This window comes from Myotis lucifugus, unplaced genomic scaffold (genome assembly GCF_000147115.1).
Source record: "Myotis lucifugus unplaced genomic scaffold, Myoluc2.0 scaffold_85, whole genome shotgun sequence".
Taxonomy (NCBI): Eukaryota; Metazoa; Chordata; class Mammalia; order Chiroptera; family Vespertilionidae; genus Myotis; species Myotis lucifugus.
Genome location: NW_005871133.1, coordinates 227,420 through 240,497, shown reverse-complemented (window position 1 = coordinate 240,497; position 13,078 = coordinate 227,420). Strand labels below are relative to the sequence as shown.

General features: G+C 46.5%; 1 protein-coding gene across 1 annotated transcript in view; it reads right to left on the bottom strand.

Annotated features, from left to right (window-relative positions):
* FNTB (farnesyltransferase, CAAX box, beta) overlaps positions 1-13,078 on the bottom strand; it is a 61,559-nt gene that overhangs the window by 36,967 nt on the left and 11,514 nt on the right. Inside the window, exons 2-3 of the mRNA XM_006090972.3 lie at positions 5,785-5,849; positions 1,342-1,414 (exon numbers count right to left, since the gene is read on the bottom strand). Of these exons, the coding sequence (XP_006091034.1) occupies positions 1,342-1,414; positions 5,785-5,849 (138 nt within the window). The remainder of the gene's footprint in view (positions 1-1,341; positions 1,415-5,784; positions 5,850-13,078) is intronic.

Genomic DNA, 13,078 nt, shown 5'->3' with positions numbered 1-13,078 from the left:
CAGGTGTCTGGACCCCCAAGCCAGGGCTGCTCCCATGTGCCCAGGCTGCCCTCTTCCTAAACGTGTGAGGACTAGCTTGCCACCTGGTGTGGCGCCCGAAGAAGCTGCTATGGATTTGGCCGGCCTGGGTGTGTGAGTCCCAGCTCCTCCACTTACTAGCGATTTGCCTTTGAACAAATCACTTCATCTTGCTATGCCTGATTCCTTACCTGTGAAAAACAAAGACTCTCCTCCCTCACGGAGTAGTTGTAAGGAGTAATGAGATAATGCGTGGTCAGCTTTCAGCACCCTGGTCAATGAGCTGTTAGCTGATTCGGTGTGAACTGCATCAGGGCTGGCTGGACCCTAACCACGGAGGATTCGAGTCAAGGATTAAAAAATGGGAACCCAAGGCCAAATCCAGCCTGTGGGTGTGTTCTGCTTGCTCCCTGTAGTGTTTGTTTGCTTGTTTGTCTGTTTAATTGGAATCGATTGCAACATTTAAACATTTGGAAATTCACACAAAAATCTGAATTTCTGGCTTCATTCGGAGGGAAAAGAGAGAGAGCTCTGGCAACCTGGGTCTGCAGGGATGGGCAGGAACAGTGTAAGAGTGTGGGGCTTCTGGTTTGCTTCAGTCTCCCCAGCCCACTTCTCCTGGTCATGCTATCTGCTTGGGTCTATGGGCATTTGAGTTGGTCAGTCCCTGCAGTAAATAATCAAATGTACAACTCCAAAATAAAAAACAAATTAAGAGCAGGGCTGCTCTGTGTAACATGGGACAGGAAGCCTGGAGCCCTCCTGTTCACATTCACCCTCTGCCTGCCACTCCAACACCCTTCCGCTCCTCCACCGCCAGGGCCCCTCCCCGCAGCCCTCGGTGGGACCCTGGGAGCTGAGGGAGGTGACTTTCACAGCGGCATGTTCACAGCACTGAACGGCAGTAGCACTGTCTGGATTTACATACTGACCCTTTGGCCAGCTTAGGAATTAGATCAGCTTATAGGGCAGAGGGTTAGGGATGAACAGGTAACAACTGCCTTTTAGCGAGCTGTCAAGGGGTGTCTACAAGAAAGCACGTGTCCCCTTCCGCCGTGATCTCAGAGGAAGAAACCGCCCCATCTGGGTGCTGCCCGAGCTGAGGGAGGACGGGCCAGGAAGAGCCAGCTCTGCCCTTTCAGAGTGGGAGTCCCAGCTCTGCGGGGCCTGGGCTCCTGGGCCCCTGCTTCCCACCAGAGCCAGGTGTACAACGCGTGACCCCGCAACAGGTCACACTCACAAGTCCCTCATGTTCAAATAGAACAAAGGAAGCACTATCTGGCTGGTGATTTGATAGAAAATGCTCCTGATCAATGCATTTACCTCATAGGCATCTGTCAGCTGTCGAAGGCCTCTTTTCAGGTAATGGAAGTGCTTCTCCCTCTGCAGCACAAGCCTGGAAAGACAAAGAGCTCGTAAACCTATTCTGGCATCTTAGGCTTCCACCCCACTACAGAACACACATGCACACGGGTGCACACACATGTGCACACACACACTCTCTCGGCTTCAGGACATCCCCACCCCAGTCAATGAATGGACAACCAGCCACTTCTTTAGCTCCGAGGGCAGGTACATCAGAGAAAAGAGCCCAGCATCTGGCTGTCCCTAACGTGCCTGAAACCATGCTGACAAATGCTTTGGGTGCGATCCGCTTCTCCCTGGCAGGTGACTTCGGCTAAGTGAAAAGCAGCAATGAGCACACACGGCGAGGCAGTGACACACCACCCAGAAAGTTACTCCAGGGTCTAACTGTGCTCCCCGTCCTGGAAGCAATTTAAATCTGAGCCTCGCCACTTCCCTGACTCCTTAGCCTCCGTCATTCCAGTCATTTCTTCCGGGGTCACTTCTCTGAGGTTTGCAGTCTGCCCTCTGCCTGCCCCTCAGTTATCTGTCTATTATTCCCTCCCCGAAATTCCACCTCCTACGTGCTGACCCACAGCCCCGGCCAGAGGGCCGCTTGCATTTCTGCAGCCAGCCGCTCTCCTCGGCCCTGGTGTCAGCAGTACTGGCTCTCAGACGGAATGTGCCGCCCATGGCCACCTGCGCAGGAAGGCAAAGGACGGGGGCTGCGCTGCATGCCTGGTCTCGCAGAGGAGGCCTGTGTGACTACAGAGAAAAGGGAAAAACTGCCATGGCCAGACATTCACTGTGCTTGCTGATTTCGGAAGTAAAAGAAGAACCATTCTCTTCTCTAGGTATTCAGTTCAACAATTGTTTGTTGAACTCCCACTCCACTATGCACAAAATAAGGTCATTAACATCGTCTTTACCTCAAAAAGTCTTCATTCAGGCCCTGGCTGGTTGCTCAGTGGTGAGAGCATTGGCCCACAGACCAAAGGGCATGTACTTCGGTTGCAGACTCAATCCCCGGCCCAGGTGGGGCAAGTGCGGGAAAGCAACCAGTCAATGTGTCTCACATCAATGTCTGTCTCTCTTTCTCTCTCCCACTCTCCCTTCCCCTCTCTCTAAAAATAAATCAATGGAAAAAATGCCCTCGGGTGAAGATTTTTTAAAAAGCCCTCCTTCAGTGCTAGAAATGAAATAAGGACATGAGTGGCTACAATATGAGGAAAAAATGGGTAGGTTTCATAAAGGAAACAGACCAAACCCATCCCAGGATCTAAAGGGAGGGCAGCTTGTTCTGAAAGGGATGGTCAGGGAAGGGTGTGTGGAGGAGGAGGAAGCTGAGGTGGACAGCCCAGGTGGAGGGAGAGATTTTTACAGGTAGAGACGGCCAGAGGGGAGGAGGTGGTGGGAGGATGGTTTAGCCAGAAGAACAGAAACAAAAGAGGTACAGACTGCCCGAAGAACGTTCCGTGATGACAGGAATGCCATCTGTGCTGTCTGCGAGGCAACCACCAGCCACCAGCCACCAGCCACATGTGGTTAACGGGCACTTGAAATATACTAGCGTGACTGAGCAACTGAATTGTAAACTTTGTTTAATTTTAATTAAGTTTAAGTGGCTGTGCATTGTGCAGCCCAGGTATAGTGTGCAAGAGGAGTAAGTGGGGGATTTGGCCTGAATATTGGGAATGAAAGAGAAATGGCCGAAAGGCAGCCGACCCCTGTTTCCAGCGGTCTGGGGTTCCAGCTGAGGAATTTCTACCCAGTTTAGTAGGCAAAGGGAAGCCCTGCAGGTTGTGAATGGAGAGAGAGAAAATATGACCTGAGTGGTGCTTTAGAAAAACTACCTGACAGCAGTCGGTATTCAATATGTGTTTACAAATGGCCTCAATGAAAGCACTAAGTGGAGAGAGATGGGGTGGGAAGGCGGGTTAGAAGAGTGGGAAAACAGATGAACGTTCTCTTTTCCAGGTACTCAGGTCAGCCGCTGTTTACTGAACAAGTGTTAAGCGTCACCCAGGTGAGGCGTCCTTAGAGTACTGAGGGCTGGGACGAGCACAGTGACCCAGGATAAGCTGGCTTCCGGACAGGTGGGCTTTACGGCACTGAAAGTGCAGGTGGGGATGTCAATCACACAGTTGGAAACACATGTGACACTCAAGAGAGGGATCCAGGGGGCAGCATGGGAACCATTTATCTGCACACAGGAGACAGGTCAAGCTGCAGGAGGGGAGGGCAGAGCAGAAAGTTTCCGTGCAGAACTGGGGGAAGGCCCGTCCTTGGAGGACAAGAAGCCAGAGGAGAAAAATAAAATGTTACATAAGCTGGGGAGATGCCGGGTCACAGGCGATTCGGGAGGAGGGAATTTCAAGGAGGTACTGAGCAGTGGCAAATGCTGCAGCAAGATTGAGGAAAAAGAGCACAACCCCAGAGTGGCTGGTGACCTTCAAGAGAGTTCTGGGGGTGGTGAGAGTAGATTCCAGATCCCAAGGAAGAGGAGAAGGCCAGACTCGATTTCTCTTTCAAGGAGGTGCAGGGGTCAGGACCCAGGAGGCACCCACTCTGTGGGGGCCGAGAGGGAGGCACTGGGGAGGATGCTGACTCAGCTCCCTTGAGCTCCGGTCAGAAGGTGAACATGGACAAGTCCAGGGTGATTGCAGCCCAGTCCAACCAACACTCTGATCAGGACGGGTGGTGGGCTCTGCAGCACGCGGGACGGCACTGAGGGTCAGAACACACTTCCCCAAGGACACAGCGTTAGGTCCCAAAGGGCATGCGTCAGCCAGGCAAAAGGGTGTTTCAGGAAGGGAACACCGGGGACATTCCAGTGAGTTGAGTTTAGCTGGAGCCAAAGCACAAGGTAGGGAGCAGTGGCAGACCAGGCAATACTTATAAATGCACTGGGAGCTTGATTTTAAACCAAAGGGCACATAGGAGTCACTGTGCTACAACATGGATGACCTTTGAAAACACTGTGCTAAGTGAAAGAAGCTGTCGCAGGAGACCATAGATTGTATGATTCTGTTTAAATGGAATGTCTAGAACAATCAAATCCATAGAGGCAGAAAGTAAATTAAGTGGTTGCCAGGGGCTGGGGGAGAAGGGGGGAGAATGGAGGAAATGGAGAGTGATGGCTGAGGGCTTCTTGCTGGGGTGATAAAAATATTCTAAAATTAATTGTGGTGATGGCTGCACAACTGTGAATCTACTAAAAAAACCACTGAACTGTACACTTTAAATGAATGAAATGTACACTTTAAATGGGTAGAACTGTATGCTATATGAATTATATCTCATTAATACTATTACCAAAAAAAAGAAAAAAGAAATTTAAGGGAATCGTTGAAGTATTTCAGGCACAGGGAAGACATGGTCAGATGTGCACTGTCTAGATCAGCGGTCGCCAACCTTTCGGACCTCACAGGCCACCAGTGGTCCGAGGAACACCGGTCGGCGACCGCTGGTCTAGATCGCGCTAGCCTCAGCAGGCCGAATGGATTGGGTGATTACAAGCTAGTGGCAGGAAACCAAACCCATAATCTAAAGGTGTTCATGGTGACTGTGAGGGAAGGAAGACAAGAGCAGTGGCCTGCTGGAGCACTAGGGTGAAGAAAAGCAGTTCACATGGAGGAGAGGTGGGCACAGGGAGACGCTGAAAATGCCAGAGTCCAGACAAAATCCATCAAGGAAGGTCCCCGAAGTGGAGGCGGGAGGGTTGGGATAGAGAGGTCAGCAGGAGAGGTGAGCTTGGCAGTAAGGAAGGACTCTACATTCTTGGGGACAGAAATGATGGGAAAGAACCAAGACCATACAGGACTCTGGAGGGGGGAGAGGGAACCCGAGGACACTCATGGGGGATGGCCTCAGTTTCCTCAGGAATTAGGACACAAGACCATGGAGAGTGGATTGGCCACTGTGGTGAGTGTGTTAGGGAATCTACAGGGGATGAATGAAAGGATTGGAAAGCAGTAGGAAGGCCCAGCTGAAGCTAAGGTAGTATAATTCTCGGTGGAGGCACTGTCACATGACTTTGTTTTCTTGGAAATCTTGCTGGGACCCTTTAGTAGAAGCAGCGATGGGCATGCTATGGTTAGGGCTGGTTAGATGGAAAGAGCAAGACAGTACAGTAGAGGTGTGAAGGAACTGAGTGAGACCAGAATTGCTGAAATAGCTCACGATACATGCTGGCCCAGGCTGAGCAGGCTGGTTATGGCCAGGACGGCTACAATGGATGAGAAGAGCCAAGAGCCCATTGAGGAGTTGGGGTGATAAGCAAATGCCAGTGGCCGCAAGGTCAAGAAACATGTCTCGCAGCAGACACATCCCCGAGGGTAGATGAGCTGAAGGAGGAAAGAAGAAAGGCTCCCCCAGGAGGCAGTGTCTCCCCAGGCCCCTCAAACTCCTGACCAAGCTTACCTTGGAACAAGGTGGTTGAACTTGTAAGTACTGAAGACCTCTTGGATCTTTTCTTCTACTTTTGCCTGGGAAGGAGGCAGGAGATGGGAGAGAGAGAAAATAAATACAGATGAGACCTCCATCAGCTTTTCTTCCTGTTGCCACACGTGCCCACTGGCTGGAGGGGCTCGGCGTGGTTTGGTACTTCCTGGTACTATAAGCCTGCGTTCAGGGGCGCTGCAGGATGGCAGGAGAGAAACCCAATGCCCTCCCTGTACCATGCTGGCGCCACCATCGACTTCTCCGCAAACTAATCCATAACATCCAAACGAATGGCAGTGTGGCTCCCTGGCAGCAGCTACCCAGGGAGCAGAGGAGACAGATACATTTTGCTTGAAGGATTTACTCTCGCCCACTCTACGAAGTGTTCATTTTACTGGTCATTCTCCAATACACAATTAATTCCTGCCAAGAGCCACAACTTCTTATTGTTTAAATACAGATTTAAATACATACTGAACAATATTAAAATCCCCTAAAGCAGTGGTCAGCAAACTCATTAGTCAACAGAGCCAAATATCAACAGTACAACGATTGAAATTTCTTTTGAGAGCCAAATTTTTTAAACTTAAACTATATAGGTAGGTACATTGTTATTAACTTAATTAGGGTACTCCTAAGGCTTAGGAAGAGCCACACTCAGGGGACCAAAGAGCCGCATGTGGCTCGAGAGCCACAGTTTGCCGACCACGGCCCTAAAGGATTTACAAGAACATCAATCGTAGAAACACCAAAGAAATAACATATCTGCTTGTTGATTCTATGTCACACGCAGGACTAAAACGAAGGCTCTCAGAGAGTCAGGTCACAAAAGAAACCAGATCCCCTGGTCCTCTGAGGACCAACCACAGTGCCGCTTCTGTAAGAGCCGGCACAGCGACGCGGGAGGGGCGGTTACCAGGATGCAGGGCTTCACCTTCATCGGGATCCCTGCTCTTCGTGGTGAGGCACGTCCTCGTTGAGATTTCAGGATACATAATAATGTCCTTCCTGGGGAATTTGTCTAACTGTATTCTTTATTTCTGAAACACCCACTGAGCCAGAGCTCCGCGTCTCTTCGACAGGTATGCAGGAATGATTGGTGATGATACGGGGAACCGTGACATGAGCCATCGAAAATGACAGCCCATCGAAGATTCATTTATATGTGGTTTTAGGATATGCTTTGGTATTTGCCTTTGAACAAGACTTTGAGGGATGATCTGGCTAAGAATGTGCAATCCTTCAAAACCAGACTGAGGGCACTGTGAGAACCTGCCTCAGGAGGAATAAGAGCGCTGTCCCAGATCCTCATCCTTCTTTTTCCACTCCAGACACTCACGTGGGACTAACACAAAGCACCAGCCGAAATGGAACACAGACTGCATTTCTCAGCCGTGCCTTCCTTACCTGTAAGCTGAAATGGATAGGAAAAATATGCAGTGCAAGAACACCTGTCGGTGAGATCATTAAATGAAGATTCGCCTGGTTACAGCAAAGTGCATTGATGAACCCCGAATGAAACAAAAGCAAGTGGGAAGAAAACATACTTCCTTTATCCAAACACTAGCCGACTCCAATCCATATGACTTAATAGTCAAAGGCTAATGGGTGAGCCCATCTCCTTAGCATTTTGACACTGAGACCCCCTAGGACAGTGATGGCGAACCTTTTGAGCTCAGCGTGTCAGCATCTTGAAAAACCCGAACTTAACTCTGGTGCCGTGTCACATATAGAAATTTTTTTATATTTGCGACCATAGTAAAACAAAGATTTATATTTTTGATATTTATTTTATATATTTAAATGCCATTTAACAAAGAAAAATCAACCAAAAAAATGAGTTCACGTGTCACCTCTGACACGCGTGTCATAGGTTCGCCATCACTGCCTTCGGAGGAAAGCTTCCAGCCAAGAACTCCTCATTGAAAAATCCCACCTTCAGTTCCCACTCAGCAGCCACGTACTAGATGAGGGAAATGGAGGTTCGTTTCTAAACCAAGATACCCGACAGAAACACAGCGTATGTCATACAGCAAAGTGGAAAATGCTTGACATATTCCCAGCCCAGTGTCATTTCTCTTAGGATATTCCTAATCCCATTTCCTAATCACATTCTTCAGAATGAACAAGTGCTATTCCAACGCAGTTAGTAACTGACTCATGTCTGAGGATCTAAGTTATGAATTCTAATAAACATCTGAGTATTACAGGCCAGCTTTTCATCATAATGGACCAATAAGAACTCACATCATTCTTCTCTTAAGCACCGGTATATTTTCCTAATAGCTTTATTAAGACACTAGGAGCCGCCGAAACCGGTTTGGCTCAGTGGATAGAGCGTTGGCCTGCGGACTGAAAGGTCCCAGGTTCGATTCCGGTCAAGGGCATGTACCTGGGTTGCGGGCACATCCCCGGTTGGGGATGTGCAGGAGGCAGCTGATCGATGTTCCTCTCTCATCGATGTTTCTAACTCTCTATCCCTCTCCCTTCCTCTCTGTAAAAAATCAATAAAATATATTTAAAAAAAAAAAAAAAAGACACTAGGAGCCCAGCGCGCCATTCGAAATCACGCGGCGCCACCCACCCTCCAGTCATCAGTCCAGCCCTGCCTCCCTCTCCGGCCCTTGGAGCCAAGGCCGCTGCTGATCAGGCCCTCCCCCAGTACAGGTGTGCGGAGGCCCCTGCCGCCTCGACCCCAATGCTAGGCACGCAACCTCCTCCTGTCCGGTCGACCCATTACGACATCCAGGTTAATTAGCATATTTCTCTAATACACACATATATATATATATATATATATATTCCACACACTATTCACTTCACCCATCTAAAGTGTACAATACAATCACTTTTAGTATTTTCACAGAGTGGTGCATCCATCACCCCAATCAATTTTAGAACATTTTCACTACCCCAAAAAGAGTCCCTGCGCCGCTTAGCAGTCACTCCCAGTTCCTGTCAACCACTATTCCACTTTCTGTCTCTATAGATTTGCCTATACTGGATATTTCATTTAAATGGAACCACATAATATATGGTCCTTTATGACTGGCTTCTTTCTAGCGTAATGGTTTCAAACGTTATCCACGTTGTAGCGTGCGCCAGTCCTTCAATGCTTTTCATTGCTGAGTAGTATCCCATTATATGAATTTATCACATTTTGTTTATCCATTCATCAGCTGATAGGCATTTGGGTGTTTCTACTTTTGGGCTATGATAAATAATACCACTGTAAACATGCTTGTACAAGTATTTTCGATGAACAGATGTTTTCATTTCTCTTGGGTATATACCTGGAAGTGGAATTGCTAGATCATATGGCAACTCTGTTTAACTCTTTGAGGAACTGTCAGACTATTTTCCAAGCAGCTGCGCCATATTCCCACCAGCAGGGCGTGAGGGTTCCAACTTCTGCACTTCCTCACCAAGACTTGCTATTGGCTGTGTCTGTGATTACAGCCCTCCGAGTGGGTGTGAAACGCTGGTTATAGCAAAGTAAATTGATTTGCCTTTGAACAAGAGTTTGATTACATTTTCCTGATGGCTAATGATATTGAATATGTATATCTTCTTTGGAGAAATGTCTATTCAGATACTTTGTTCATCTTTAAAATTGGGATATTTGTCTTTTATTACTGAGTTGTATAGTACCTTATAAATTCTAATACAAATAAATCCCTTATTGGATACATGATTTGCAAAAATTTGCTCCCATTCTATGTATTTTTTTAGAAACTGATATATTTGTTAATAGAAAGGATCACCTAAGAACACACAGTATGGTTTTTAGATTATAACTTTAAAAATAATATTTAGCAATAAGCCTGAATTGTTTCGTTTTGTTTTTTGACAAATAGTACCGGATTAATATAGAAATTAAAAAGTACTGCTTGGCCAGAGTGGCTCAGTTGGTTGAGTGTTGGTTCAATGGTTCAATTTCCAAACAGAACACATACCTGAGTTTTGGGTTGATCCTCAGTCGGGGAGCATAAGGAAGGCAACTGATCGATGTTTCTCTCTCTCTCTCTCATTCTTACTCTCTCTCCCTCTCTCTAGGCATGTATTCAGGTAAAGCTTTAAAAAAAGAGTACTCATGGGGGGGAAAAAAATTAAAGTAATCACCAAAACATTCAACATCCTTTTTTTTTTTTTTTGTCTACACCTCTCCCCGTGTAGCTGGCCAGTGTCATATAAAATCTGAATAACTTTGTTACTGAGAAGATGCGAGCATTTTTAAATGTTTTGCTTTGCATCGCAGAAGGTAAAGAAAAAAATCAGTTGAATATAAAAGACTTAGCATGACAGGCCTGAGACTGTGATGCTTACAAAGGCCTGTCTGAAAGGCTGACCTTGGCTGGTGTGTGGGAACCGGGATTCCAGGAGACTTCCCACCATTTCCAAACTTGAAAGGAGTGGCTCCCTGCGCCTAAACGGCATAAACAACGTGGTGTATGCTGAGCAGCTACTTTCCTCTTGAGAAGCACTAGGCAGAGGACACCTAAGTGACCAACCCCCAGTAAAACGGGGACCACTGGGTCCCTAACAAGTCTCCCGGGCAGACAACACTTAGGTGCGTTGTTCCAGTTCGCAGCTCAGTGCTGGAGGGACTGCGCCCGTCCTGCGTGACTCCGGTGGGAGAGGACTTTGGAAGCTGATGCCTTGTTTTTTCCAGGCTTCACCCCAGGAGGCTTTCCCTCTGCTGATTTTGCTTTGCAGCGTTTTGCTGTAATAAATCATAACCTTCAGTATGACTACATGCTGAGCTCTCCAAATCTTTATATTGAATCACCAAACCTACGGGTGGCTTCGGGGACCTTCAACGCTTTTTAGTAAGTTTAGAAATTTAGCCTTTGGGACAGAATTAAAGGAAATCGTCCTAACAACCGCATAACATCTATAAGCAAGATCTATAATTAAATCCCTTTTAAAATTTTATCAAAATCCTCACTTAAGGAGAACTGAGGGGTAACTATTTAAAAACAACAACAACAACAAAAACCAAGGCTAAATCGTAAAGAACTCTAAACACTGTACAGCTCTCAAATCCAAACTCAAAAAACAAAAAGCAGCTTCAATACAGGGATGCTAAAGCATGTCCACTCAAATTTCCATGCTTCCATTCCATCCCTAAGGAGTGGACTGTTCTATTCCAGCTCATTTCTCCTGTCTGCATGAGAACCCTCATAGGCAAGGCAGTGACCAACTGGGTACCACCCAAAGGCTGGCTAACAGCCCTGAACAACAGACACTTTCCTTCTGCATAAACAGCAAAGGGCCCATAGTCTCCTTTCCCAGGGGCACAAGGCACAGTTCATGACCATATTAATGAACGTGATACGGCTCTCTGGGGAGAAGGAGGAGGACAGCCTAAGGCATCTGATCAGTTTCAGAAACAGGGATACAGGCAATGTTACAAAAAAGGCCCCCAGCATATCCACCAGAAGATTTAATCCCAAGGGATTAGCTCTTCAAAAATTTTAAATAGCCTGAAATAAGGAAACTTTGGTTCAACACACACACAAACACACACATACACACACACACACACAGATAAAAAGTGTCTTGGGACAATTGGGGAAATGTTACAATAAACTGAATATTAGATGATATAGAATTATTTTTTATTTTCTTAGGTATGATGTTATTGTCCTTATGCAGAAGAATGCCATTCTTAGGAGATGCAGGCTTTATTAGTTAGGGGTGAAATGTCATAATGTCTTCATTTTACTTTCAAAGATTCAGAAAAACATTAGTCATCTACATATACACACACGTGTACACACACACACACACACACACACACACACACTGAAAAATTGTGTCCTGGCTAGATGACCCATTGCATTATCACTACCTTTGTCCTTGACTAGGCTACTTCACAACTCTATAGAGGTAGGAGCTAACTTGTAGAAATGCAAATTGTATCTGGTAAAATGTAATTAATTATCACCCTACAGCTATTAAGCAGCTTTGCATCCATTTGTAAATTCATTTCGGCATTCCTTATCTGACTGTAAATGCGTGGTACTTGGAGTTCTCTTCTAAACTAGTTGCAGTATCTTACTAGTTCCATGAGTTAAATAAAATCTTTGCCATGTGTTCATTTTATATGAATCATGATTTTATCTTCTTTTAAAATTTGTTTTTTGACATTTTATATGGAGGGAGGTTAGTGAAGAGTCAGCAGATGCTGCCAATTTTTCTGTATATTTGAAAAACTTTAATAATAAAAAGTTGGAGGAAATTATTAAGAATCAAAACAAAAGACTCAATACCCAGATGCCACCATGACTACTTTATCCAGGTATAAGAATGATTTTTGAAAAGTCAAATACATTTGCATACACATATTCGATGCATTTTTATATATATTGTAGACAAGTAAATGCTTAAACTGTAGCAGGTTAGTAAGATGCTGGGAGAATTCTTTGACAAGTGGAAACTGAGACAGATCGCTAAATAAGGCTGAGTGATTAGTAGGCAGCTAACCAACTGCAAGATCTTATCATCCCTAACAAAGGACACTTAGGAGCAAATGGCTTACACTTTCCAGACACTGCAGGGGCAGACCTCCCTTGGTCCCTTGCTATAAGGAGCGGCTCTAGGGTCAAGCCTCGGGCTGACCTGTGGCAGGGCCACAAACAAGTCCCAGCCTAGAGGGCAGAGCTCTCCTAGCATAGTTAAGCCTGACCTTGTAGCCCTCCCTCATTCCTTCCTAAATAGCTAATTGGCTGTGGGAGGTGCAGCAAGTGTTACCAAAACAAGATCATTTGTATACAGGTTAACCTACCCTTGTTTTAATCAGACTATAAAAGCAAGCATCGGCTTGCAGGTTGGGTCTTTTGTGTCCTCATCCAGGCACGGGAGATCCACCGAGCCCCAGCTATATTCTCTTGTCTGTCTTCAATCCTTCACCGCCCCTCCTCAGGTTCACCCTTGGCCGTGCTGACGTGGCACACCTTTCCTGTGACATTCTTTGAAGGTGAAACTGACCAGAGAATGACCCTGATCCCTCATTTTGATGCATCAGCATATCAAAAGACACACCTGGAAAGCTAATGAATATTCTGATTGAGACCTCCCCTAAAATTCCCATCTTTAGAAAATAGATAAAAACCTTTAAGACAAAGGATCCAGTGCTCACTCTTCATTAGGCACAACCTAGCCCTCCCTTCTTCTCTCAGGTGTGTATCTTGCTTTCTCTCTCCTAACCTCTAAGAGTACCACACGACGACTTGCAGCCAGGGAAGCAGTGGGCAGGGGCAGCTAACCC